At 40.1% G+C, this 27,838-nt stretch overlaps 1 protein-coding gene and 1 non-coding gene across 6 annotated transcripts in view; one reads left to right on the top strand and one right to left on the bottom strand.

Annotated features, from left to right (window-relative positions):
* Positions 1 to 342: 342 nt before the first annotated feature.
* The window catches only part of NEMF (nuclear export mediator factor), a 71,557-nt gene continuing 44,061 nt past the window's right edge, over positions 343 to 27,838 (top strand). For 2 of the 5 annotated variants that reach the window (XR_010338578.1, XM_064365845.1), the window contains exons 1-13: positions 343 to 490; positions 1,305 to 1,373; positions 1,514 to 1,616; positions 7,470 to 7,595; positions 14,781 to 14,929; positions 17,780 to 17,847; positions 21,647 to 21,733; positions 22,591 to 22,664; positions 24,059 to 24,129; positions 24,210 to 24,285; positions 24,981 to 25,043; positions 27,381 to 27,458; positions 27,608 to 27,816. Coding sequence is in view for 4 of the 5 variants with exons in the window: in XM_064365845.1 (XP_064221915.1) it covers positions 432 to 490; positions 1,305 to 1,373; positions 1,514 to 1,616; positions 7,470 to 7,595; positions 14,781 to 14,929; positions 17,780 to 17,847; positions 21,647 to 21,733; positions 22,591 to 22,664; positions 24,059 to 24,129; positions 24,210 to 24,285; positions 24,981 to 25,043; positions 27,381 to 27,458; positions 27,608 to 27,816 (1,232 nt within the window). In the remaining variant the exon portion in view is untranslated. The remainder of the gene's footprint in view (positions 491 to 1,304; positions 1,374 to 1,513; positions 1,617 to 7,469; positions 7,596 to 14,780; positions 14,930 to 17,779; positions 17,848 to 21,646; positions 21,734 to 22,590; positions 22,665 to 24,058; positions 24,130 to 24,209; positions 24,286 to 24,980; positions 25,044 to 27,380; positions 27,459 to 27,607; positions 27,817 to 27,838) is intronic. The other 3 variants (XM_021668197.2, XM_021668196.2, XM_021668198.2) reach the window with 2 other exon arrangements.
* Positions 16,188 to 16,289, bottom strand: LOC135270444 (U6 spliceosomal RNA). The gene has a single exon (XR_010338624.1). It is a non-coding gene; the product is annotated as a U6 spliceosomal RNA (small nuclear RNA).

Below are 27,838 nucleotides of genomic sequence, written 5' to 3'. Positions count from 1 at the left end.
TATCAAAATCTTATGTCAAAGTAAGCGCGCAGGAAGAGGTCCTGAGCCCTGCAGTCCCCCCCGCCGGTGAGGAAATACTCCTGGTAATGGCCTCGAAAATTGTTTCGACCAGCAGGGGTCACTATGAAGTCTGGCTTGAACCCAAAACACCACGGGCAAGGTAACCAGACTGCTCCGTAAGGGTTCAAGGAAGGAGTGCAGTTTCAAGAGAACAGTTTGGATCTTTATTAGAATTGTTTTGTTACAATAAAGAGAGTCAATTGTAACTTGACAATCGACGTCTTCAGAAACGCGAAATACGTTCGCCTCAAGGAATATTGGGTCTTCTGCGCGGCCGTAGATCTCCGCCAAGTGCGCCTGCGCGGAAGAGAAGCGGCGTCGAGTCCGGCAGGCAGTAGAGAAAACTGCGGTAGCGACCCTCCGACCTCACAATGAAGACCCGCTTTAGCACCATTGACCTCCGCGCCGTACTCGCGGAGCTGAACGCTAGGTACAGTTCCCTAAGTGACCAGGCTCGTGCTGGGAGTGCAGGAGGCTGAGGCCGGGGACCCCATGGCGCAAACAGCCCAGCTTGATGTGTTTCCTTATTTCATATGCTTCTGTGGAGCTGGTTAGGCCTGAGTGGGCAGGCGTGTGGTGTCTTTCCTGTGGCCCTCAGGATACCCTGGGGGTCCCAGGCACCTCGTGCCCCACTCCCCGCGTCCTTCCAGCTCTTTGGCTTGCCCCGCTAGCGCGACGCTCTTGCATTGTTGGCCTGGGTTGCCGGGATCGGGCAGGAAACGTTTGGTAAAACACGAGACGTCAGAATGGTCATTTGCTCCAGAGGTTTCCAGATTGGAGGCTTGGTTTCTAGAACACTCCCCGCCCCTCACCCAGAAAGAGAGAGCTTCGCCGTTTTAGCTGGATTGAGTAGATTTGGACTGAGATCTGGATTCTAGTCTGGTTTCTATCATTCAGCGGTGTGAGCTGAATGTCGTGTTTTCGGGGCCGCCTTTTATCTTTCGTTTTTTTCCCTGTCTTGTAATAAATTAATTGGATTATATTTTACTGTATTTCTTCCCCCAGATTGGGTCATTTTGAAGACGCAAGCTTTGTTCCTAGAGCTGATAGACCACTTTTGTTTTTAAATCGTTACCCTTAAGTTTTGAGCTGAATGCCCAAATGGCTTTTGGACTCTGCTCCCCAGCTGACTACCATATCCTTAGAGACTAAGATCAGCTCTTTCAAAGCTTTTATTAAAATGTGTGTCGTTTTATGTTTCAAACAATCGTGTGATATGTTACATGTTTCCTTTGTCTCTGCAGCTTGCTAGGAATGAGAGTAAACAATGTTTATGATGTGGATAATAAGACATACCTTATTCGTCTTCAAAAGTAAGAACATTTTATAGGCTTATTTTCTCTTTGATAATTAAATATGAGATTACTCATTTTTTTAAACTGCATTTTAAGTCTGTTTCACAGTTAGGTTTGGCATATGCCCTAAAGAAAAATTTGACTTTTTTTTCCTACAGACCAGACTTTAAAGCTACACTTTTACTTGAATCTGGCATACGAATTCATACGACAGAATTTGAGTGGCCTAAGAATATGATGCCGTCTAGTTTTGCCATGAAGGTAAACTTGTTATACTAAATTTTAAAAGATTGCTGACAAACAATTAAGTTTTTAATTGGGGTTTCGTTTCCTTCACTGTTATGAATAAAGTGAAGATAAAGGTAAAGGGAGCAGTCGACAGATAATGGGTTGAATAAATTGAATATTTATTAATTGACTTCTCCCCATTGCCTTTCACATCCTGTTCTGCTCCAGATCTTCTGTTTTCACAGTCGATATTAGAGTTCAAGCTTTTATCAGTTCAACCTTACAGCCCCTTAACTGTAGTCCACTTCTTCGCATCAAAACAATTCTAAATTAGAGCAACATTAATTTTTTGTTTGTTTGTTTCTTTTTTTGAGATGGAGTCTCGCTGTCACCCAGGCTGCTATATGGTGGCAAATCTCGGCTCATACAACCTCTGCCTCCCAGGTGCAAGTGATTCTCCTGTCTCAGCCTCTTGAGTAGATGGGATTACAGGTGTGTTCCACCACACACAGCTGATTTTTGTAATTTTAGTAGAGACGGTTTTCACCATGTTGGCCAAACTGGTCTCAAACTCCTGACCTCAGGTGATCCGCCCTGCTTAAAGTGCTGGGATTACAAGCATTAGCCAACGCACCTGGCCCAACATTAATTTTTTTAAAAAAACATCACTTTCATTAGTTATCTCACCTTTTATGGTTCCCTAATTTCTAAATCCATATTCTATAGCCTGACATTCTTGGCTTTCTGTGTTCTTCCTCCTCCCTCCCACACCTTTTTTCCTAGTCTTTTTTTTTTTTTGAGACGGAGTTTCGCTCTTGTTACCCAGGCTGGAGTGCAATGGCGCGATCTCAGCTCACCGCAACCTCCGCCTCCTGGGTTGAGGCAATTCTCCTGCCTCAGCCTCCTGAGTAGCTGGGATTACAGGCACGCGCCACCATGCCCAGCTAATTTTTTGTATTAGTAGAGATGGGGTTTCACCATGTTGACCAGGATGGTCTTGATCTCTTGACCTCGTGATCCACCCGCCTCGGCCTCCCAAAGTGCTGGGATTACAGGCTTGAGCCACCGCGCCTGGCCTTTTCCTAGTCTTTCAGAACTCACTTCTGTGAATCATCTTTCTCTACCCAGTCAGAATTTTTTTGGAATACTCGATGGCATTAATATGTTACTAAGTCTTCTTACTTTTAAAAGTCTTCTTACTGTTAAAACAGATTTTTGTTACCCATTCTTTATTGATGTAATGTATATGTTGAAATATATAATGTAATATATATGTGTGTATACATATAATATATATAATGTAACATATATAATGAAATATATAATGTAATATATGATGTAACATATAGATTGAAAATTCATGTGGTACACAAGACTTTCCTATCAGATATACTTAACTTTGAATTAATGGCTTTACCAGAGAGTACTTTTATAACCTGGAAAAGTTACTTAACCTCTTAGAACTTAGTTTTTTTAAATATAAAATGTGGATAGTACCTCCCTCATGAAATTATTGGATTAATGGAAATGAGATAGAGAGCACGTAAAACAGGCCGGGCACAGTGGCTCACACTTGTAATCCCAACACTTTGGGAGGACCAGGCAGGTGGATCACTTGAGGTCAGGAGTTCAAGACCAGCCCAGCCAACAGGGTGAAACCCTGTCTCTATAAAAATACAAAATTAGCCAGGGATGGTGGCACATGCCCGTAATCCTTGCTACTTGGGAGGCTGGGGCAAGAGAATCGCTTGAACCCAGGAGATGGAGGTTACAGTGAGCAGAGATCGTGCTATCACACTCCAGCCTGGGCAACAGAGCGAGACTCTGTCTCAAAAAAATAAAAAAAAAAAAGCACCTAAAAGAGTACCTGAAACATATTAGAATTCTATACGTGTTCATTTCCTTCTTCCTCTGCTCCTCACTTTCCTTTGGAAATGTATTTGTTATGGCATTATTTCATTCGAGGCTTTACAGAGAAGAGCTTTACCCCCCAGCAATTTAGAATCTGTTTTAGATTACAAATTATGGTGATATGGTTCCCATATCACAAGGGCTTTCACAAAATTATCAGATTATTAAAGTTTATTTAATAGTAACCCAAAATGGTTCTTTTGGGGCATATCCTTAATAATAATGACAATAATAATACTACACTTTGTGTAGCACTTTTTTTTTTGAAATAGAGTCTTGCCCTGTCACCTAGGTTGGTGAGCAGTGGTGTGATCTTGGCTCACTGCAACCTCTACATCGCAGGTTCAGGCGATTCTTTTGCCTCAGCCTCCCCAGTAGCTGGGATTACAGCCGTGTGCCACCACGCCCAGCTAATTTTTGTGTTTTTAGTAGAGAGGGGATTTCACCATGTTGACCAGGCTGGTCTTGAACTCCTGACCTCAAGTAATCTACCCACGTTGGCCTCCCAAAGTGCTGGGATTACAGGTGTGAGCCACTGTGGCTGGCCCCATGTGTAGCACTTTTTAAAGCAGATAAATAATATGTATTTCATTTAAGTTGTTTAACAACTCAGTGGAAGGTGATGAAGAAATATAATTTCAGTTTCTGGATGAAGTAACAGGCCAATGAGATATAACACTGGGATTGTGTAAACGTCTCCAAATCAGGCTACACTAACAGGAGGTCAGTCATTCTTAAAAATACTTAGAATTCTGTGGGTTAGGTGTACATGTCAATCTAAATGTGTAGAAAGATTTTCTGCATGGAACAGACAGTGTTAAACACTTTATAAATAAAACAAAGTGCTGTTACTGTTGTATGGCACAGGCAGAGTTATGCCCATTATGTGATAAACAGTGGTTGTTCTAGTATTCACATTTGGGGATGACACAGCAGAAGGTTGTTTTCACCAAGCTGTTGATAGGGAAATAAAACAAGCTTTAAATGTGTGCTATGTGTCCATCCCTTTTTACTCTTCCTTGGTGTGAACTTATGTCCTCTCAAGGATGTCTTTTATCTTAACTTTATTTTTCTTGAATAGAATTACTGGGGGACTCTGGAAGAACTGATCGTGATTTTCCTTTAGGGATTTGAAGATACCCATACATATAGGTTACTGTTTAATCAAATCAATATAGATCATTTGTGTGTGTGTGTGTGTGTGTGTGTGTGTTTTTTTTTTTTTTTTTTTTTGGAGGGGACGGAGTCTTGCTCTGTAGCCCAGGCTGGTGTGCAGCGGTGCAATCTAGGCTCACTGCAACCTCTGCTTCCTAGGTCCTGGTTCAAGCAATCTCCAAGTAGCTGGGATTACAGGAATACGCCACCATGCCCAGCTAAATTTTTTTTGTATTTTTAGTAGAGATGGGGTTTCACTATGTTGACCAGGCTGGTCTTGAACTCTTGACCTTGTGATCTGCTAGCTTTAGCCTCCCTGAGTGCTGGGATTACAGGCATGAGCCACCGCACCCAGCCCAATATAGGTCATTCTTAAAATTACTGAGTTAAGGAGGGGCAGATTATTTATTCTAGGAAGTTATTCTGCTTAAATATATGAGTACATAAAATGAGAATTTTAGTCAATGTGAACTATAAGTTCTGGAGAAGAACTCTTTTTAGTTATGAAGAGGTTAGCATTAATTTTAATAATGAATTTATGTGTTTCTTGTTGATTTGATTTTTTTTTCCCCTTTGTCAAGAAGTGGATACTTTTTCCTTTTTTTTTTTTTTTTTTGAGACAGATTTTTGCTTTTGTTGCCCAGGCTGGAATGCAATGGTGTGATCTTGGCTCACCTCAACCTCTGCCTCCTGGGTTTGAGTGATTCTCCTGCCTCAGCCTCCCTAGGATTACAGGCATGTGCCACCATGCCTGGTTGATTTTGTATTTTTAGTAGAGGCATAGTTTCTCCCTGTTGGTCACACTGGTCGCCTTGGCCTCCCAAAGTGTTGGGATTATAGGCGTAAGCCTTTTTTTTTTTTTTTTTAAAGCTGGTTTTAGATTAACTTCCCTGTAAAATTTGTCTTGTATTTGAGTCTTGAATAAAGAATTATTTCTTATTGGTCTTGACTAAGGGGTCTTTTGTATTAAAAAGTTAGAAACAATTGTAAGATATTTTAGAGGCTACAGAGTAGTCTTATTACCAGTGCAAACTGTACTTAAATATTTGTACAAAAAGACAGTTCCTGTAATCTAAAAGAATAGGTAATGACCAAATAAATTGTATTTGGGTTTGACATGCTAATGTTATCTTAACTGTTAATAAGAAGAAGAACCTTATGGCCAGGGATAGGAGGAAGAGGATTTAATATAGAATGAGAGTTATCACATTAGATTTGAAATAGGTTAATCAAAAGCTTAGAGATGATATCAGGAAAATTCTATTTGGGTTATATTAATAAAGTTTGTAGGAATAAGCTGGGCATAGTGGCAGGCACCTGTAGTCCTAGCTACTTGGGAGGCTAAGTTGGGAGGATTGCTTGAGTCCAGGAGTTTGAGCCCTGCCTGGGCAACAGAGCGAGACTCTGACTCTCTTTTTTTGAGACAGTCTCACTCTGTCACCCAGGCTGGAGTTCAATGGCGAGATCTCGGCTCACTGCAACTTCTGCTTTCTGCGTTCAAGAGATTCTTATGCCCCAGCCTCCCAAGTGGCTGGGATTACAGACACACGCCAGCATGCCCACCTAATTTTTGTATTTTTAGTAGAGATGGGGATTTACCATATTAGCCACACTGGTCTTGAACTCCTGACCTCAAGTGATCCACCTACCTCGGCCTCCCAAAGTGCCAGGATTATAGGTGTGAGCCACCATGCCCAGGCAAGACTGTCTCTTAAAACAAAAAAAAAATTTGTAGGGGTAACTGGATGTAAGGTAGTGGACTAATTTACAGGATACCATAAGCTTACGGTTCATAGTTGCTATATATTGGAAGTAGAAGATTAGTGGAAACAATTAATTTTGAACATAAATGAAGCACATAAAAGGGAAATTTGGCATACTTAGAAGTATCATAAAAGAGGTGTTAAAAAAATTAAGGTTATGGCTTTGAGTGAGGTCATTAGGACAACAACAAGGGATTTAGCAGTGTTATAAAGCAACAAAGCAAATTTTGCTATAGGTCCATCATTCTCTACTTAAAAATGGAAAATAAAGGCCTGGCTTGGTGGCTTATACTTATAATCTCAGCACTTTGGGAGGCCGAGGTAGGAGGATTGCTTGTGCCCAGGGGTTTGAGATTAGTCTGGGCAACACAGTGAGACCCTATCTCTACAAATAATGAAAAAATTAGCTGGGCATAGTGGCATGTATGTGCCTGTGGTCCCAGCTCCTCAGGAGGCTGATGTAGGAGGATCCCTGAGTCAGCAAAGTCAAGGCTGTAGTGAGCCATGATCACACCACTGTGCTCCAGTTTGGGTGACAGAGTAAGACCCTCTTTTTTTTTTGAGATGGAGTTTTGCTCTTGTTGCCCAGGCTGGAGTGCAATGGCATGATCTCCGCTCATTGCAACCTCCACCTCCCAGGATCAGGTGATTCTTCTGCCTCGGCCTCCTGTGCACCACCATGCCCAGCTAATTTTGTATTTTTAGTAGAGACAGGTTTTCTCCATGTTGGTCAGGCTGGCCTGGAACTCCCGATCTCAGGTGATCCTCCTGCCTTGGCCTCCTAAAGTGCTGAGATTACAGGTGTGAGCCACCGTGCCCGGCTGAGACCCTGTCTTTAAAAAATGAAAATAAAACACTGTTTTAGAATTAACAGTGTTTATAATAAAATATTTTTCCTCTGATTATCATCTGCAATCTTTTACTTTTTGATTTTACTGTTATTTATGACCTTTTAAATACTCCTGATGATAATGAAAAGCAGCTTATTTATAAACCGATAGCAAGTGGTTAGGAATTCACTTTTACTAAATGAATGCCTTTTTCTTTCTCTTGCTAGTGCCGAAAACATTTGAAGAGTCGGAGATTAGTCAGTGCGAAACAACTTGGTGTGGATAGAATTGTAGATTTTCAATTTGGAAGTGATGAAGCTGCTTATCATTTAATCATTGAGCTCTATGATAAGGTAAGTTAAATTTGTGGGATGAGGTAAAGTAAAATTCTTATTAATCATTTTTGAAATAGTGCTATATAACATGAGTGGGGAACATTTTTTTCTGTATCAAAGTCTGTTACTACTTTAGGAAATGGATTCCACACAAATAAAACTTTTCAGTAATAACCTTCATTTTATCTGTATGTCTGAGTTTAGGCAGACTTTAGCTATTTAGAATAGCCTTATGAATGTAAGAGATGAAGATATCAGAAGTGAAGAAATTATTTGGTACTTTACATTTCAGGACTGATATTATGCAACCAGAAAATAGGGAAATACAGTCATGCATTGATGTGCTGTATAATGATGTTTCAGTCAACAACAGACTGCATATAAACGTTGGTCCTAGGCTGGGCACGGTGGTTCACACCTGTAATCCCAGCACTGGGAAGTCGAGGCAGGTGGATCATGAGGTCAAGAGATCGAGACCATCCTGGCCAACATGGTGAAACCCCACCTTTACTAAAAATACAAAAATTAGCTGGGCATAGTAGTGTGCACCTGTAGACCCAGCTACTTGGGAGGCTGAGGCAGGAGAATCACTTGAACCTGGAAGGTGGAGGTTGCAGTGAGCCAATATCGCACCACTGCACTATAGCCCAGTGACACAGCGAGACTCCATCTCAAAAAGAAAAAAGTTGGTCCTGTAAGATTGTAATGGATCTAAAAATTCGTATTGCTTAATGACATCTTGATCCTGACTCTGTGTAGACCTAGGCTGGTATGTGTGTTTGTGTGTTAGTTTTTAACAAAAACATTAAAAGTAAAAATAAAACATTTGAAATAGAAAAAAACTTAATAAGGATATAAAGAAATAAAATATTGTACAGCTGAACAATATGTTTGTGTTTTAAGCTAATTGTTTTTACAAGAGTTGAAAAGTTAAAAAGTTTAAAGTTTATAAGGTAAAAATGTTCCAGTAAGCTAAGGTTAATTTATTATTGAAGAAAGAAAAACATCTTAAAAATAAATTTCGTTGGGTGCAGTGGCTCACCCCTGTAATTCTAGCACTTTGAAAGGCTGAGGTGGGCGGATCACCTGAGGTCAGGAGTTGAAAACCAGCCTGGCCAACATGGCAAAACCCTGTTTCTACTAAAAAATACAAAAATTAGCCAGGCGTGGTAGGGGGCACCTGTAATCCCAGCTACTCGGGAGGCTGAGGCAGGAGAATCACTTGAACCTGGGAAGTGGAGGTTGCAGTGAGCCAAGATCATGCCAGTGCACTGCAGGCTGGGCAACAGAGCAAGACTCCATCTCAAAAAAAAAAAAAAAGTATTTTCTGTAGTGCCAGGTATATTTTGGCATTTAAGCAAATGTGTATGGGGAGGAGAAGGAGAGAACTGCCTTGGGATGCCTCTAGAGAGTTATATCGCTCCTTTTTTTTTTTTTTGAGACAGTCTTGCTCTGTCACCCAGATTGGAGTACAGTGCTACAATCTTGGTTCACTGCAACCTCTGCCTTCTGGGTTCAAGCAATTCTCGTGCCTCAGCCACCCAAGTAGTTGGGACTATAGGCATGAGCCACCACACCTAGCTAATTTTTGTACTTTTAGTAGAAACAGGGTTTCACCATGTTGGCCAGGCTGGTCTTGAACTTCTGGCTTCAAATCATTCCACCTACCTTGGTCTCCCAAAGTGCTGGGATTACAAGTGTGAGGTACCGCACCCAGCCAGTATCTCTTATTCTTTATGTAGGGCTATACTGTCTCTAGCTTCTAAGGCATGATTGCTCTTCAGATGTTTTTTGCTTAGTCCATGCAGGACCATGAGAAACCATGGAGAATTGTCTTCCAGCAGTTATTCTTTTATTTATGATGCAGGTACACTGAATGTCATATCTTAGCTGGGAAAGAATAGGATCTACCTGGAATTTCTGAAAAGTTTTAAGTAGTTAAAATCCCACAGCTTTGTGCATATATAGAAGAAGTGGAACTGATTCAGAAAGGTCATAATTAAGCTAATTTTGACTTAAGATTCAGCTTCTTCATGCTTATTTTTCTCATCATCATCATTTTCTCTCCCCCGCCGCCATAAGCCTTTTTCAGGCATTAAATCATCAAAAAAATTTTTTTTGACAATGTACATACAAGGAACTGGTTTTTGTTTCTTTTGGAGTTTGAAATGAATCATGGTCAATCAGTGTGCTGATTTTAGGACCAAATAGCTAGTTACTAGACAAAGAATTCTGAAACCTTAAACATAAGCATTTCCTTGTTGATACTGGTGCCCCCTCAAAGGAGCTTTTTGTGATGACCTGGATGTGTGACAGGTACAGTAAGAACAGTTGCTGCTGATCCTTATACTCCTCTTTAGTTTTCTGTGCACTTCTCTTTGTCAGTGATTCCTTTTACAATCTTTCTGTCCCCTCCCTGCAGGCAGTAGCCGCTACAGCTGCTGTCCAACTGGAATTTATTTTTGTATGTGGTCTTAGGTAGTGATCAGTTTTCATTTTTTTTTTTTTTTTTGAGATGGAGTTTTGCTCTGTTGCCCAGGTTGGAGTGCAGTGGCACGATCTTGGCTCACTGCAACCTCACCTCCACCTCCCAGATCCAAGCGATTCTCCTGCCTCAGCCTCCTGAATAGCTGGTGCTACAGGCACATGCCACCATGGCCAGCTAACTTAAGTATTTTCAGTAGAGATGGGGTTTCACCGTGTTGACCAGGATGGTCTCGTTCTCTTGACCTCATAATCTACCCGCCTCAGCCTCCCAAAGTGCTGGGATTACAGGCGTGAGCCACCACGCCCAGCCAGTTTTTCTTTTTAATTGTAGGGTACCCATTAAAATTTTTAAGCTTTTTATTTTTGAAATGATTATAGACTAGTAGGAAGTTGTACAGATAGTACAGAGAAGTCTGATATACCATCACATCTTACATATAGTACAATATAAAAATAAGGAAATAGGTAGTTAACAGTTTACCACATGTGTATATTTATATAGCCACCCTTGCAATCAAGATAGAGTTCTTCCATTACCACAAAATCTCCAGAATTTAACTGTTGTGAGGAGCTTTTTTATTTAGAAATAATTTTAGATTTACAGAAAAGTTACAAAAAGCCTGGTCATGGTGGCTCATGCCTGTAATCCTAGCACTTTGGAAGGCCAAGATGGAATGATGGGTTGAGGCCAGGCGTTCAAGACCAAACTGGCCAACATAGCAAGACCCCATCTCTTAAAAAAAAAAAAATTAAAAATTAGCCAGGTGGGGTGGCTCGCACCTCTAATCCCAGCACTCTGGGAGGCTGAGATAGGTGGATCACCTCAGGTTAGGGGATCGAGATGAACCTGACCAACATGGAGAAACCCTGTCTCTACTAAAAATACAAAATTAGCTGGGTTTGTTGGATATGCCTTTAATCCCAGTTACTTGGGAGGCTCAGGCAGGAGAATCGCCTGAACCTAGAAGGCAGAGGTTGCGGTGAGCCAAGATCGTGCCATTGCACTCCAGACCGGGCAACAAGAGCAAAAACTCCGTCTCAAAAAAAAGAAAAAGAATGAAAAGTTACAAAGATAACACTATTAATTGAACTACAGACTTTATTCAGATTTCACTACTGTTTCCATTCACATCATTTTTCTGTTGCAAGATAGCCCATTGCATTTAGGACCTTTTCATTTGAGCGCTCTGAAAAGTAGGCATGGGTACTGTCTACTGTCTAGGTACCAGAGGTCCAGTCAACCATGAGTTTAGAGTAGATATTAAGAATTTTTTTGTTTTCTTTTTTTTAAATTTATTGTTGTTGTTCCTGGGGAATGCTGAGAGGTTTTAAGGATTTATATATAATAGAAAGTGTGCTTGAGAGTTTATAGTAGTCATTGTGATAATCTGCAAGAGGCGGGTTGGTTGATGCTTTGATCTTGAAGATTGCTCTTTTCTTTCTGTATACCAGGGATGGATCTTTGATGTATGGTCTAGAGTTTATCAGACCTGGGAGAAAGAACTGTATTTCTACTCAAACTTGTTTTAATAAAGTAGGTTTACTAATTTTTTTTTGAGACGGAGTCTCGCACTGTTGCCAGGGCTGGAGTGCAATGGCGTGATTTTGGCTCACTGCAACTTCTACCTCCCGGGTTCATGTGATTCCCCTACCTCAGCCTCTAGAGTAGCTGGGATTACAGGTACACACCACCACACCCGGTTAATTTTTTTGTATTTTTAGTAGAGATGGAGCTTCACTATGTTGACCAGACTGGTCTTGAACTCCTGACCTTGTGATCCGCCCGCCTTGGCCTCCCAAAGTGCTGGGATTACAGGCATGAGCCACTCTGCCTGGCCTGTTTGTTAATTTATAATGAGGACTCTGAGGAAAGTAAGTTAAGATTAGAAAACAACTTGAGTACATCAGGATCAAGTGCAGTATTTCCCAAAGTATCTTCCTTGAATAATGCTTCCATAAGATAATCAGTGTGCCTAGAAAAATGGGTTCCATAGTTGTAAAAGTTTGAGAAACCCTGAGAATAAAGTAAGATTAAAAAACTTTTTTTTTTTTTTTTTTTTTTTTTTTGAGACGGAGTCTCGCTTTGTCACCCAGGCTGGAGTGCAGTGGCGTGATCTCAGCTCACTGCAACCCCCACCTCCCGGGTTCAAGTGATTCTCCTGCCTCAGTCTCAGCTTCCTGAGTAGCTGGGATTACTGGTGCATGCTACCACACCTGGCTAATTTTTTGTATTTTTTAGTAGAGACAGGGTTTCACCGTATTTGCCAGGATGGTCTTGATCTCCTGACCTTGTTATCCGCCCGCATCAGCCTCCCAAAGTGCTGGGATTATAGGCATGAGCCACTGCGCCTGGCCAAAAAAAAAAAATTAACTCTAGGAATTATCAATGCCTTTAATATGGTAATGTTATGTTTATCTTTTCTGGAGAAGGAAATGTTACATAGAATTTCCAAAACTTAATTGACCACAGAATTCTTTTTTTCTAGTGGGGGTAAGAGAACCTGTCTTTTGTAATACTTTTGGGAAACTGGTTTAAGGAGAGTCCTTTCTGGGAAATACTGCCTCCTACGTATTCCTAATAACTGTACCGTTTGATTCAATAAATCAGATTTTGAGCACTTCGTATGTACCAGGATCTGCAGCCAGGTCTACTTTTCATATCTTCCTGAACTGGATACTATCCAGACTTCTTTGCAAGCCCCTTACTTACCTTTTCCATTATCTCTCTGTTTTTTTTTGTTTGTTTTTCATTTTTTTTTCTTTTTTTCTCTGCTGACAAGAATATGAATCTGTTTTTTAAATTAAAAATAAATGTTTAACATTTAAATATATGGTGACTTTGAAGTCAGAACCTTTAGCCATAGATACTAGTTTTCCTTTTCTTTTTTTTTTTTTTTTAATTGAAATGGAGTTTTGTTCTTGTCACCCAGGCTGGAGTGCAATGATGCAGTCTCAGCTCACTGCAACCTCTGCCTCCTGGGTTCAAGCTATTCTCCTGCCTCAGCCTCCTGAGTAGCTGGGATTACAGGTGCCCGCCACCATGCCCAGCTACCACCATGCCCAGCTAATTTTTGTACTTTTAGTAAGACAGGGTTTCACCACGTTGGCCAGGCTGGTCTGAAACTCCCGACCTCAGATGATCCACGTACCTTGGTTTCCCAAAGTGCTGGGATTACAGACATGAGCCATTGCGCCTGGCCTGGTACTAGTTTTTCAACACTTATAAATTTCTGGTTATCTATCTCTCTAATCAAGATAAATGGTGGCTACATTTACTGAAGCCACTTATGTTGCAACCTGTCATTTCACATGAGATTGGGATTACTTCCACTGTGTTCTATGACTATCTTGTAAGCAGTTGTAAGGCATTTTTGACTATTTTCATGGATGCTTCTTTTTATTTTAATTATACCTGTATGGTAACCCTATCTTCACTGTCTGTAGTAAATTTGGAAGGCGGTATTTTTTGGTTAGTTTTATTTTCATTATGTTTCCCCTTTTTTATTGAAAAGTTTACCTAACAATATTAAATTTTAAGAAGCCTTTAATTCTAAATATTTAATAAGTAATTTCATTTTAGCCTACATATGCCTTCCATTTTCTAGGATACAACTTTTTTGTGTGTCTTGCTATGCTTTACTTAACATTATAAATATTTTCCTTTTTTTCCCATGGTCTCCATTAGTTAACCTCTTTTTGTTGTGTTGATCTATCATAATTTAATTTCCCTGATTTTCATATTTAGACTGTTTTCTTTTTTTAATTTTACTATTGTAAATAAAATTCAGTGAACATCTTTAAGCATGTTGCCTTTGGTTTTATTGGAATATAGGAGTTACTTCATCGAGCTACATTACCAAATGTGGAAATGCTTGGGCAAAGGGTAACTAACTATATTGCTCATGCCATGTAACTATTATTATTAAAAGACAAATAGCAGGTGAAAGTGTAATATAATAGCCTCTTGCCTGGCTGGCTACTGAAATTGACTACATTTTCTTTCACTTTTTAAGTAGTTAAAAAATGATTTGATTAGTTTTTTTCTGTTTTTTTGTTTGTTTGCTTTTTGTTTTTGAGACAGAGTCTTGCTCTGTCGCCCAGGCTAGAGTGCAGTGTCACTATCTTGGCTCACTGTAAACTCTACCTCCTGGGTTCAAGTGATTCTTCTGCGTCAGCCTCAGTAGCTAGGACTACAGGCACGCACCACTACGCCTGGCTAATATTTGTATTTTTAGTAGAGATGGGGTTTCAACATATTGGCCAGGCTGGTCTCGAATTCCTGATCTCATGATCCGCCCACCTCGGCCTCCCAGAGTGCTGGGATTACAGGCGTGAGCCACTGTACCAAGCTGTTTTGTTTGCCTTTTTAATTTTTTTTTTTTTTCCTGAGACAGCATTTGCTCTTATTACCCAGGCTGGAGTGCAGTGGTGTGATCTCAGCTCACTGAAACCTCCACCTCTTGGGTTCAAGTGATTCTCCTGCCTCAGCTTCCCAAGTAGCTGTGATTGTAGGCGCCTACTACCACACCCAGCTAGTTATTGTATTTTTGTAATTTTTGTATTTCACCACGTTGGCCAGGCTGGTTTTGAACTCCTGACCTCAGGTGATCTGCCCACCTTGGCCTTCCAGAATGCTGGGATTACAGTTGTGAGCTATTGTGTCTGACCTCAAAAATGATTTGAAAAAGCACTAAATTGTATTTTATTCTATTGCAGGGGAACATTATTCTTACAGATTATGAGTACGTAATTTTAAATATTCTAAGGTTTCGAACTGATGAGGCAGATGATGTTAAATTTGCTGTTCGTGAACGCTATCCACTTGATCATGCTAGAGCTGCTGAACCTTTGCTTACTTTGGAAAGGTAAAGTGTTTTGTTTTTAAATCCATTTCACATTGTATTAAATTGTACTGGGCAACATAATGAGACCCTGTCTCTTTAAAAAAAAAAAAAAGGTGAAATAGTCATATGTTAGAATATGTGAGATAAAATATTTTGTTATATCTCACAGTTAGAACTGTGAGATAAAATATTTTGTTTTACAGCTGGGCTCAATGGCTTATGCCTGTAATCCCAGCACTTTGGGAGGCCGAGGTGGGCAGATCACTTGAGGTCAGCAGTTCGAGACCAGCATCGCCAACAAGATGAAACCCCATCTCTACCGAAAATACAAAAATTAGCCAGATGTGGTGGCAGTCACCTGTAATCCCAGCTACTTGGGAGGCTGAGGCAGGAGAATTGCTTGAACCTAGGAGTGGAGGTTGCAGTGAGCCAAGATCACACCACTGCACTCTAGCCTGGGTGACAGAGTGAGACTCTGAGACTCAAAAAAAAAATTTTGTTTTACTTAGATAACGTAACTAAATTTAGACTACTTGAACTACATAAATGTGCCTATAAGCAATTAAGCCTTATTTGGGAGTGGCAAATGTATGTCTTTAGTTTTTTTGTTTGTTTATTTGTTCATTTTTGAGACTGAGTGTCGCTCTGTTGCCCAGGCTGGAGTGCAGTGGCATGATTTCGGCTCACTGCAGCCTCTGCCTCCTGGGTTCAGGTGATTGTCCTGCTTCAGGCTCCCAAGTAACTGGGACTACAGGCGTGCACCACCATGCCCAGCTATTTTTTGTATTTTTAGTAGGGACAGCATTTCACCATGTTAGCCAGGCTGGTCTCTTACTCTTTACCTCAGGTAGCCCGCTGCCTCGGCCTCCCATAGTGCTGGGATTATAGGCATGAGCTACCATGCCTGTTCTTTAATTTTTTTTTAGAGATTATGTCTCACTCCTTCTTCCCTGAGGCTGGAGTGCAGATGGCAGGATCGTAGCTGACTGTAGTCTTGAACTCCTGGGCTCAAGCAATCCTCCCACCTCAGCCGTCCAAGTAGGTGGGCCTACAGGAACACACCACAATGCCTGGATAATTCTTAAATTTTTTTTGTAGAGATGGGCTATTGCTTTGTTGCTTAGGCTGGTGTCAAACTCCTGGCTTTAGCAATCCTCCCGTTTCAGCCTTCTAAAGTGTTGGAGTTATAGGCATGAGCCACCGGGCCCAGCTAATATCTTTCTTTTTCATTTAATTTTTTTTTACTTAAAATTTAAAAAGTTTTTTAAATTTAAAATTAGAAAACATGGAACACTTAACACATTTGCATGTCATCCTAGAGCAGGGGTCATGCTAATCTCTGTATCGTTCTAATTTTAGTATATGTCCTGCCGAAGTGAGCCCAATGTCTTTTTAAGCTGTTTTGGGTTACTTCAAATGGTTATGATTTCTTGGTGAATTGAGGAGACTTATTAGCTACTCTGTGAGAAGACAGATGGATATCTTGTGCAGAGGGCAAAGGAGAGAAATTCTGGTTTACTTAAGAAAAAGAGAAGTAAGATAAGGTAAAGTGATATTGTAGCTGTATTCATCACTTTTTTTTGTATTCCAGCTGGCTGGAAGGCTCTGCTGACTCATGTTCTACAGCAGTGGTTCTTAAAGTTTAACATACATCATTTCTTTGTTCCTTCTCCACTCCCACTGCTTGACCTAACTAGCCTACGTTAAATAAATAAATAAAGTTGGTGAGGCACGGTGGCTCACGCCTGTAATCCCAGCACTTTGGGAGGCCAAGGAGTGTGGATCACTTGAGGTCAGGAGTTCCAGAGCAGCCTGGCCAACATGGTGAAACTCCAACTCTACTAAATTAAAAAAAAATTAGCCGTTCCACATAACTGTAATTTCAGCTACTAGGGAGCCTGAGGCAGAATCTCTTGAATCCGGGAGGCATAGGTTGCAGTGAGCTGAGATTGCGCCATTGCACTCCAGCCTTGGCAACAGAGCAAAACTTCATCTCAAAAATTGGAAAAAAAAAAATTAATAAATAAAGTTTAGCATGCATCAGCATTATTTGGAGAGCTTGTTAAAACAGATTGCTGTCCCCACCCTCTACTAATTCAGTAGATCTAGTGTAGGGCCCAGAAATTTGCATTTCTTAATAGTTCTCAGGTAATGCTGATGCTGGTATGGGGACCACATTGATCTACAACATTCTTCAAAGTTGTTGTTAGATGCTTAATTAGGTAAAGCCATTTTGGATATTAAGATATGGCATGAAAATTTATAAACATTTAACTTTTATAGAAAAAATGTCATTTTAATATCATTTATATGTAGGCACATTGCTGACAAGCAGTACGACTTGGTAGAAAAAAATAACTGATTTCTCTTAGAAAATTGCTGTTCAAGAACCTGCTAATCTTGGATAAATGGCCAGGCGAGATGGCTCATGCCTGTAATCCTAGCACTTGAGGAGGCCAAGGTGGGTGGATCATGAGATCAAGAGATTGAGACCATCCTGGCCAATATGGTGAAACCCCGTCTCTACTAAAAATATAAAAATTAGCCGGTCATGGTGGTACCCGCTGTAGTCCCAGCTACTCAGGAGAATCGCTTTAACCTGGGAGGCAGAGGTTGCAGTGAGCGGAGATCACTCCACTGCACTCCAGCCTGGGTAACAGAGTAAGACTGTCTCAAAATAAATAAATAAATAAAATAAAAATAAATCTTGGATAAATTACTTGTATGACCCATTTTCTCACTACAGAAGAATGAATTCCTGTTAAATTTCAGATTATTGTAAAATACAGATGAAAGTAGTATGAATACGAAGATTGCTGTAAAGTTTATTTAATATATGATAGTAAGAGGCATCTCAATTTTGTTTCACAGATTGACTGAAATAATAGCCAGCGCACCTAAGGGTGAACTACTGAAGAGAGTGCTTAACCCATTACTTCGTGAGTATTTCTGCATATAGCAGTAAAACGTTTGCAAGACGGTGTGGTTTTCAGGAATATATTTAAATCTTTCATGGTTTTATTAGAAAATTTGAACAAGAAGCTTAAAGTGATCCTTTCAGTAAACAGGAGTTTATTGTCAAAGAAGGAGAAGTTAAACCATATGAAGTTTGAGCTTTATCTATTAGATTTTATTTAAAAGCAATGCAGATTGTATTATCTAGTACTTCAGGGCTAAAGGTAGTATTCTAAGAAATCAGATTTTTTCAACGTGAGTCTTTGATTTAATACTGGCTTATCTTAATTTTTTTTTTTTTTTATTTAATTGGTGGGTCTCAGTGCATCCCAGCATCTGCCAGGTCTTTTGATACCAATACACTTGAGAAGATCATCACTTAGCCCTATATTAAAAAATCTAGAGAAGACATAGCGGGTGGCAGGTACCATTGATTACTGAGCACTAGAAAGTTACTCTTCCTCTCTTATGAAATTGAAATGCGTTCAAAAGTTATCTTTAGGCTGGGCGTCATGGCTCACCGCCTGTAATCCCAACACTTTGGGAGGCCAAGGCGGGTGGGATCTTGAGGTCAAGAGATTGAGACCATCCTGACTGACATGGTGAAACCTTGTCTCTACTAAAAAATACAAAAATTAGCCGGGCATCGTGGTGTGTGCTTGTAGTCCCAGCTACTCGAGAGGCTGAGGCAGAAGAATCACTTGTACCGGGAGGCAGAGGTTGCAGTGAGCTGAGATTGCGCCACTGCCCTCCAGCCTGGTGTCAGAGTGAGGCAACGTCTCAAAAAAAAAAAATTACCTTTAGAACTTTCCAACTGTTAGTATAGCATGTGTAAAATGTGTAAGTTTAGATTAAGCCAGTCTCTCCTTGGCAAATGCAAATTTCTTTTTTTTCTTTTTAAAATTTATTTTTTTAAGAGGTGGGGTCTCATTATGTTGCCCAGGCTGGTCTTGAACTCCTGGGCTCAAGCATTTCACCTACCTCAGCCACTCAAAGTGCTGGGATTATGGGCATGAGCCACCACACCTGGCCTCCCCCTGGCAAATTTCTATAATGTTTGAAATCAGGTAGTACAGGTCGAACATTCCTAATGTGAAAATCTGAAGTCTGAAACTTTTTGAGCACAGACATGATACCATAAGTGGAAAATTCCAGTCATGTGACAGCTATACAAAATTATTTAAAATATTGTATAAAATCACCTTCAGGCTATATTGTTTAAAGTATATATGAAACATAAATGAATTTTGTGTTTAGGCTTGGGTTCCATCCCCAGGATATCTCATTAGGTATATGCAGATATTCCAAAACACGAAAAAATCTGAAATCTGAAATACTTCTATCCCAACACTTCACATAAGGGATACTCAACTTATATATCCTCTCTAACTGTTCATTTTTTTTCAGAAAAGTTTTGGCATTTGGCATTTCAAAAGATCTTTTGCATTTCCTGAGGGTCTCGGTCTGTCATCCAGGCTGAAGTACAGTGGTGTGAACTCTGCTCACTGCAGCTTCAACCTCCCAGGCTCAGGCCATCCTCCTGCCTCAGCCCCCCAAGTAGTTGGGAATACAGGCATGTACTGTCACTTGTGGCTAATTTTTGTATTTTTTAGTAGAGACAGGGTTTTACCATGTTACCCAGGTTAGTCTTTTTTTTTTATGCCCAGGTTAGTCTTAAACTCCTGAGCTCAAGCAATCCGCCTTTCTTGGCCTCCCAAAGTGTTGGGATTACAGGTGTGAGCAGCTACTCACAGCCTGCATTTCCTTATAAAATTGACTTGTTACTTCCTACAAAAAAAGGCTCATAGGATTTTGATATGGGTTACATTATTGTTATTATTTGAGAGAGTCTCATTTTGTTTCCCAGGCTGGAGTTCCGTGGTATGATCTTAGCTCACTGCAGACTCCACCTCCTGGATTCAAGTCATTTTCTTGCCTTAGCCTCCCAAGTAGCTGGGATTACAAGTGTGTGCCACCATACCCACTAATTTTTGTATTTTTAGTAGAGACGGAGTTTCACCTGGGTGGCCAGGCTGGTCTCGATTATAGCTGTCAGCCACTGTGCCCACCCTGATAAAGATTACATTAAGTTGGTGGATCAGTTTGGGGAGAATTGCCATTTTAACTACATTGAGACAGGTGCAGTGGTTCACACCTGTAATCCCAGCACTTTGAGAGACTGAGGCTGGTGGATCACGAGGTCAGGAGTTTGAGACCAGCCTGACCAACATGGTAAAACCTATCTCTACTAAAAATATAAAAATTAGTTGGATGTGATGGTGTGCACCTGTAATCCCAGCTACTCAGGAGGCTGAGGCAGGAGCATCACTTGAACCCAGGATGTGGAGGTTGCAGCGAGCCAAGATGGCACCACTGCACTCCAGCCTGGGTGATAGAGTGAGACTCCGTCTCAATACAAAAATTAGCTGGGCATGGTGGCAGACGCCTGTAATCCCAGCTACTCAGGAAGCTGAGGCAGGAGAATCTCTTGAACCTGGAGGATGGAGGTTGCAGTGAGCCGAGACTGCGCCATTGAACTCCAGCCTGGGCAACAGAGTGCAACTCCATCTCAAAAACTAAATAAATAAATAATGTGTGACTCTACCTCAAAAAATAAATAACTACATTGAGCCTTCTATGAAGAATGTCTGTTTAGATCTTTAACTTCTCTCAGATTTATTCATGCCTTCTGATGCTATTCTGAGTGGAATTGTTTTTTTAATTTCGTTTTTGCATAGAAATACAATTGATTTCTATATATTGATTTTTGTATCCTGCAAACCTGAGACTTGTTTATTCATTCTAGTAGGGTTTTGTTTGTGGGTTCCTTAGGATTTTTAAAACATACAGGATCATGTCATCTGTGAATAAGGATGCTTTACTTCCTCCTTTAGAATCTGAAGGCTGTTAATTAATTTGCCTTATTATGCTAGCTGTAGCCTCCAGTACAATGTTGAATGGCTTGTGAGACTGCATATTCTTTCCTTATTCCTGATCTTAGGGGGATAATATTCATTCCTTCACCAATAATTATCTTATTAGCTGTAGGTTTTTCATAGGTATATAAGACTGAAAATGCTCCCTCTATTCCTAGTTTATTGATAGTTTTTATTAGGAATTAGTATTGCTTTTGTCAGATGCTTTTTCTGCATCTACTGAAATGATATATGGCTCTTTTCCTTTATTTTATTAATATGGACTATTACATTAACCAATTTTTGGTTGCTAAACCAACCTTGCATTCTAGGGTTAAGTCCTCATTGTGGCTGAAACCCATTAAATTCCTACAGCTTGCTCTGACTTTTGTAAGTTAATTGTGGTCTCAAATTTCTTCAAGAACTAGAATTGTCATTTCTAAGTAAACTTATTGTTTTCACTGGCCAAGGTTATGAGTAGATCATTTGTGTTGGGATATAAATTTGTGCTGTATTTTGAATGTTAAATTTTAAGCTGGGCATGGTGGCTCTCACCTGTAATCCCAGCACTTTGGGAGGCTGAAGTGGGTGGATCACCTGAGGTTAGGAGTTTGAGACCAGCCTGGCCAACATGGTGAAACCCTGTCTCTACTAAAAATACAAAAAATTAGCTGGGCATGGTGGTGGGTGCCTGTAATCCCAGCTACTCTGGAGGCCGAGGCAGGAGGTGGGAGGCAGAGGTATGGAGGTTGCAGTGAGCCAAGACTGCACCATTGCACTCCAGCCTGGGTGTCGAGTGAAGCTCTGTCTCAAAAAAAAAAGAAATTTTGTAGGAAAATACTAAAAATAATATCCTCTCCATTTGTAGCCTATGGACCAGCTCTCATTGAACACTGTCTTATAGAAAATGGATTCTCGGGTAATGTCAAAGTGGATGAAAAACTTGAAACTAAAGGTATGTCTTCAAGGTACATTTTTGTTCATTAATTTTGTTCTTTTTTTTTCAACTGTGAAAAATTATTTCTGGAAAAGTATTAAGTATGCAGGTGGTTCTAGAATGAAAAACATTTGGCCAGGCACAGTGGCTCATGCCTGTAATCACAGCACTTTGGGAGGCTGAGGTGGAGGATCACTTGAGCCTGGGTGTTTGAGGCTGCAGTGGGTGTTGACTGGACTATTGCACTATAGCCTGAGCAACAGTGAGACCCCCATCTCAAACCCATAAAAACAAGTATCATTACCCTCAAAAATGAAAAACAGTGAAATTTAGTGAATGTTTTAGTCTGCAATATGCTTAATCAGTGCGTCATAAAATGACAACAGGTGCTGATGGTGGTGTTTTGTTTTTGTTTGTTTTTATAAAATGATGATATTTATATGGAGTAAAAGCATGTGAAAATGTTCAGGAAAACTCTGGAAAATACTAATAATGATTTACTATTATTACTCTCTGTGTAACCCTTCACAAATTAAAATATGAAGCTATAGTAATTAAAACTAAGTTTTTGGAGAATAGCATAAATAATCCTAAAATAGTTTGAAATATATATGGAAATTTAGTTTATGAACAAAGTTTCTTTTCAGGTCATGGAGGGAAAGGGGATGATTCAATTAAAGCTACTGGGACAACACGCTGGTCAAAATGTAACCTTATTTACATATATCAATCACAAACATGAAATCACTATCTCTAATTTTCTTGAACACTACATCATTTCATAAGTACTTTCCTGTTTTTCTACCTAGTTGTTTAGCTATGGTTAGTTGACTTTTGATTGACACTTTTTTTTCCTTTTATTCCCCCACTGTTAGATATTGAAAAAATACTTGTTTGTCTGCAGAAAGCAGAAGACTATATGAAAACAACATCCAACTTCAGTGGGAAGGTAGCACCATGTATACTTTATTATATACTGTCGTGATTTTATTTATTTGGGTTTTCAGAAATTAAATGTTAATTAAAGGATTATTATATATAAATTTTATTTTATTTTGGAAAATTGTTATCTGTAATATGCTTATTCCATGATAGTTTTTTTTTTTTTTTTTTTTTTTTTTTTTTTTTTTTTTTTTGAGACAGAGTTTCGCTCTTGATACCCAGGCTGGAGTGCAATGGCGCGATCTCGGCTCACCGCAACCTCCGCCTCCTGGGTTCAGGCAATTCTCCTGCCTCAGCCTCCTGAGTAGCTGGGATTACAGGCACGCGCCACCGTGCCCAGCTAATTTTTTGTATTAGTAGAGACGGGGTTTCACCATGTTGACCAGGATGGTCTCGATCTCTTGACCTCGTGATCCACCCGCCTCGGCCTCCCAAAGTGTCCATGATAGTTTTTTTGAGACGGTCTTGCTCTGTTGCCCAGGCTGGAGTGTAGTGGCATGATCTTGGCTCACTGCAACCTCCACCTCCCTGGTTGAAGTGATTCTCCTGCCTCAGCCTCCGGAGTAACTGGGACTACAGGCATGTGCCACCACGCCCAGCCAGTTTTTGTATTTTCAGTAGATATGGGGTTTCACCATGTTGGCCAGGCTGTTCTCGAACTCCTGGCCTCAAGTGATCCGCCTACCTCAGCCTCCCAAAGTGCCGGGATTACAGGCATGAGCCACTGTGCCTGGCCCAGGATAGTTTTTTTTCAATTGCTATTGGTTTGTGAATTTTGTTCTGTTGCCTGTCTTTTATAGAAAGTACTGTCAGGTTAGTATTGGCTCTCCAGAAAAGTTGAGGAATTTGAAATTTTTTTTTGTTTTGTTTTAGATAGAGAACCACATTTTCATTTGTCAGCACTTTCCAAAAACTTTGTGATTTATAGCTCCCAGCCGTTAAACACTTTTCGAATTACCTCATAGCTTATAAGTGTTTTTCTTTCCTTTTCAAAGTAAAACTCTACTTACAGAAAATTAAAATTAATATCAGTCATAGAAAGTAAATCTTTGGGCTAGACGTGATGGCTCATGCCTGTGATCCTAGCACTTTTGGAGGCTGAGGTGGGCAGACCACTTGAGAACAAGAGTTTGAGACCACCTTGGCCATCATAGCAAAACCCTGTCTCTCTTAAAAATACAAAAATTAGCCAGGTATGGTGGCACACACCTTTAATCCCAGTTTCTCGGAAGGCTGAGGTACGAGAATGCCTGAACCTGGGAGGCAGGGGTTACAGTGAGCCAAGAATATACCACTGTGCTTCAGCCTGGGTGACAGAGTGAGATTCTGTATCAAAAAAAAAAATAAAGTAAATCTTCATTAGTTATGAATAGGAATGATTTTAATATTGGATTTTTGTAGGGATACATCATTCAGAAAAGAGAAATAAAACCAAGCCTGGAAGCAGATAAACCAGTTGAAGACATACTCACGTAAGCATGTAGGCATGGGTCAATTTGCTTTGGATGTTTGTTAATGTTCTTGAATGTGATACAATAAATGTGTTTTACAGGTATGAGGAATTTCATCCTTTCTTGTTTTCTCAACATTCACAATGTCCATATATAGAATTTGAATCATTTGACAAGGTGGGTTTTTTTCATTCTGTTCCTTGACCAGTTAGTTAGCATGATATGAGCTGTTAATATCAACCTGTTTCTACTGAGAAATTGAAACTATACCTGCTTTATAATCACTATGAATTTGGGCATTAACAATCAGTGTAGTCACAGATACAGCTGTTGGAAATAATTGTTGCTACTGTATTTCAGGATGAAGGACCAGAGATTTGAACTTGTTTTGATTCTTGATACTGTTTAGCTATATAATACATTTGCTGGAAGTCTGTTCAAGTTCTTTGAGTGGTGTTAGGAAACAAAATGGAATCTAAAATTTTGTGTACATGGCTGGGCATGGTAGCTCACGCCTGTAATCTCAGCACTTTGGGAGGCCAAAACAGGCGGATCACTTGAGGTCAGGAGTTCAAGACCAGTCTGGCTAACACAGTGAAAGCCTATCTCTACTAAAAACTACAAAAATTACCAGTACGTGGTGAGGTGTGCTTGTAGTCCCAGCTACTTGAGAGGCTGAGGCAAGAGAATCACTTGAACCTGGGAGGTGGAGGAAGTTGCAGTGAGCCCAGATCGTGCTACTGCAATCCAGCCTGGGCAACAGAACAAGATCCCATCTCAAAAAAAAAAGTAAAATAAAATTCTGCATATGCATTTTGAAGTAGAGACCTTGCTTTTTTTTCAGCTAGTTGTTTGTCTGTTTTTTAAATAAGGCTGTGGATGAGTTTTATTCCAAGATAGAAGGCCAGAAAATTGACTTAAAAGCTTTACAACAGGTATGTATTATTAAAAGCACATATTAAACCAGCTGATCTTTAGTGGTTTGATGGGTAGATGATGCTTTTATATAGGAAAGGGTAGCCTTTCAGAAAGTGTGTAACAAGTAGTATGGGAAGTCTCTGACCTGCCTCTTTATTTATGACAAAGGTTTATGAGAAAGGTTCATGGGGGATTTGAAAAGTGTATCCTCATTTGTTTCATGAATATATCAGATAATCTTTAAAAAAGGAAAAAACAGTGGGAAGGTGAGGCCTGTTATTTATACCTTAGTGTGGTTTGCTCAGAACAACCCAAAGCTTCTCAGACATTGCTATTAAGGAATTACTGTTCTGGGGAGATTTTAATAGGCCAGACGTGGGGATATTGTTTATCATTAAACTGTTTCTTTTTAAAATGAACTTTAAAGCTAGGTCTTTAATATGTTTTCTGTGCATCATGTCTCCAAAAGAAGTAATATACAGTATTTTCCCAGCACATCTGACCATGTTTTAGAGCATTTGCTGCAGAACAGTTTCATAAATTGTTTTTTTTTTTTCTTTCTAAGGTGAGGTTTCACCCTGATGGCCAGGCTGGTCTTGAACTCCTGACCTCAGGTGATCCATCTACCTCAGCCTCCCAAAGTGCTAGGATTACAGGTGTGAGCCACCGTGCCTGGCCTCATAAATTGTTAACAGTCACTCTTGATTTGAAGGGAATTTGGTTTTTCGAAAATAGTCTTAAAATGTGTGTGCCAAAATTTCAAATTATTTGAGGCTGAGCATGGTGGCTCATGCGTGTAAATCCCAGCGCTTTGGGAGGCTGAGGTGGGCAGATCACTTGAGGTCAGGAGTTCAAGAATAGCCTGGCCAACATGGTGAAACCCCATCTCTACTGGAAATACAAAAATTCTCGGAGTGTGGTGATGGGTGTCTGTACTCCCAGCTACTCAGGAGACTGAAGCACAAGAATTGCTTGAACCTAGGAGGAAGAGGTTGCAATGAGCTGAGACCATGCTGCTGCACTCCAGCCTGGGTGACAGAGCCAGACTTTGTCTCAAAAAAAAAAAACCAATTTGTTTGAATCCCTGTGCCACTTCCCTTTCAGTTTAAAAAAATTAGTTAATTGGCTGGCGAGGTGGCTTACGCCTGTATTCCCAGCACTTTAGGAGGCCGAGGTGGCAGATCATTGGAGGTCAGGAGTTCAAGAACAGCCTGGCCAACATGCTGAAACCCTCTCTACTAAAAATACAAAAACTAGCCAGGTGTGGTAGTGGGTATGTGTAATCCCACCTACTTGGGAGGCTGAGGCAGCAGAATTGCTTGAGCCTGTGAGGCAGAGGTTGCGGTGAGCAGAGATCACGCCATTGTACTCCAGCCTGGGCAACAGAGTGAGACTGTGACGCAAATTAAAAAAAAATTAATCATAGCATAATTTCAAAGCAGGTAGGCCAGTCAAGTGAATTACATCATGTGATTACCACATGGTGGCAGCACTTTGGCTAGTAAACTGAATCCTGTGTTTTTATGCGTGTCAAAATACTGGTAATTTATTTTGGTCATCATTGTGGGTTGTTTTAATGGTCACCATTCTTATCTGAATATATAAATATTTCATCCAGCATTTAAATACTCATTAATTTATGATATTATTACTAGTATTAGAAATTTGGCCCCCAAATTGATAACCTTGAAATGTAAATTATATATGATAAAATGCCATATAGAAGGTCAAATAACTACCATAAGCCTTTGTCTTATAAATTTAGGGGGAAAAGTTTCTGTAAAATACCGGAAATGGTGCTGAGAAAACCAAAAGCAGCAAAAAATAAAAAGTCACTTGATAATTTATGCTCTTTAAGAATTCATTCCCTGCCAGTGCAGTGGCTCAGGCCTGTAATCCCAGCCCTCTGGAAGGCCGAGGTGGGAGGATTGAGCCCAGGAGTTCGAGAGCAGCCTGGGCAGCATAGTGGGACCCTGTTTCTATTATTTAAAAAACAAACAAACAAAAAACAACGAATTCATTCTCCCAAACTTTACTTTTGTACCTTAGGAAAAAATGTCTTGATTTCTGCCTGTTTGAATAATGCAAAGGGTTTTAGGGATGTATCTTATATACGCAATAACCTGTAATCCAAATTCTTCCTATATAAGGAGTGAGAGGTGGGGAGACAGGAGACGTAATTGTGGGGCATGGAATACATTGTAGTGGGATAGGCCTAGGGTATTAGACTATGAGAACTTCAGCCAGTTAGATAACAGCATAGATGGGGTCAGGATAGTGAGGGTTGGGAAGTAAGAGAGGGGCATCACGAGGTAAGAGAACTCTAATGTTTTAAAAATCTGCTTTATCAAAAGGAAAAGCAAGCATTGAAGAAATTAGATAATGTTCGAAAGGATCATGAAAACAGATTGGAAGCTCTTCAGCAGACTCAGGTATTATGTTTGGCTTTCTCAGTGCTTTTTCTTTTTTTCTTTTTTTTTTTTTTTCTATTTAACCCTTCATGAATGCCAATTTCAGTGCTTTTTCAAAAATGTTGACTTTAACTGTCAATATAGTAAATGTGTTTGGTTTGTTTCTTAAGGAAATAGACAAACTGAAAGGAGAGCTCATAGAAATGAACCTACAAATAGTTGACAGAGCCATTCAGGTAGTTCGAAGTGCTTTAGCTAACCAAATAGATTGGACAGAAATTGGGTTAATTGTGAAAGAAGCCCAAGCTCAAGGAGACCCTGTTGCAAGTGCAATCAAAGAATTAAAACTACAGACAAATCATGTTACAATGCTGCTAAGGTAAGTTTGCTTCTTAGTCAGG

Source organism: Aotus nancymaae, unplaced genomic scaffold, assembly GCF_030222135.1.
Source record: "Aotus nancymaae isolate 86718 unplaced genomic scaffold, 86718_ANA_hifiasm-v0.15.2.pri h1tg000062l, whole genome shotgun sequence".
Classification (NCBI taxonomy): Eukaryota; Metazoa; Chordata; class Mammalia; order Primates; family Aotidae; genus Aotus; species Aotus nancymaae.
Note: the sequence above shows the minus strand (reverse complement) of the source record. Positions and strands in the feature narration are given on the sequence as shown.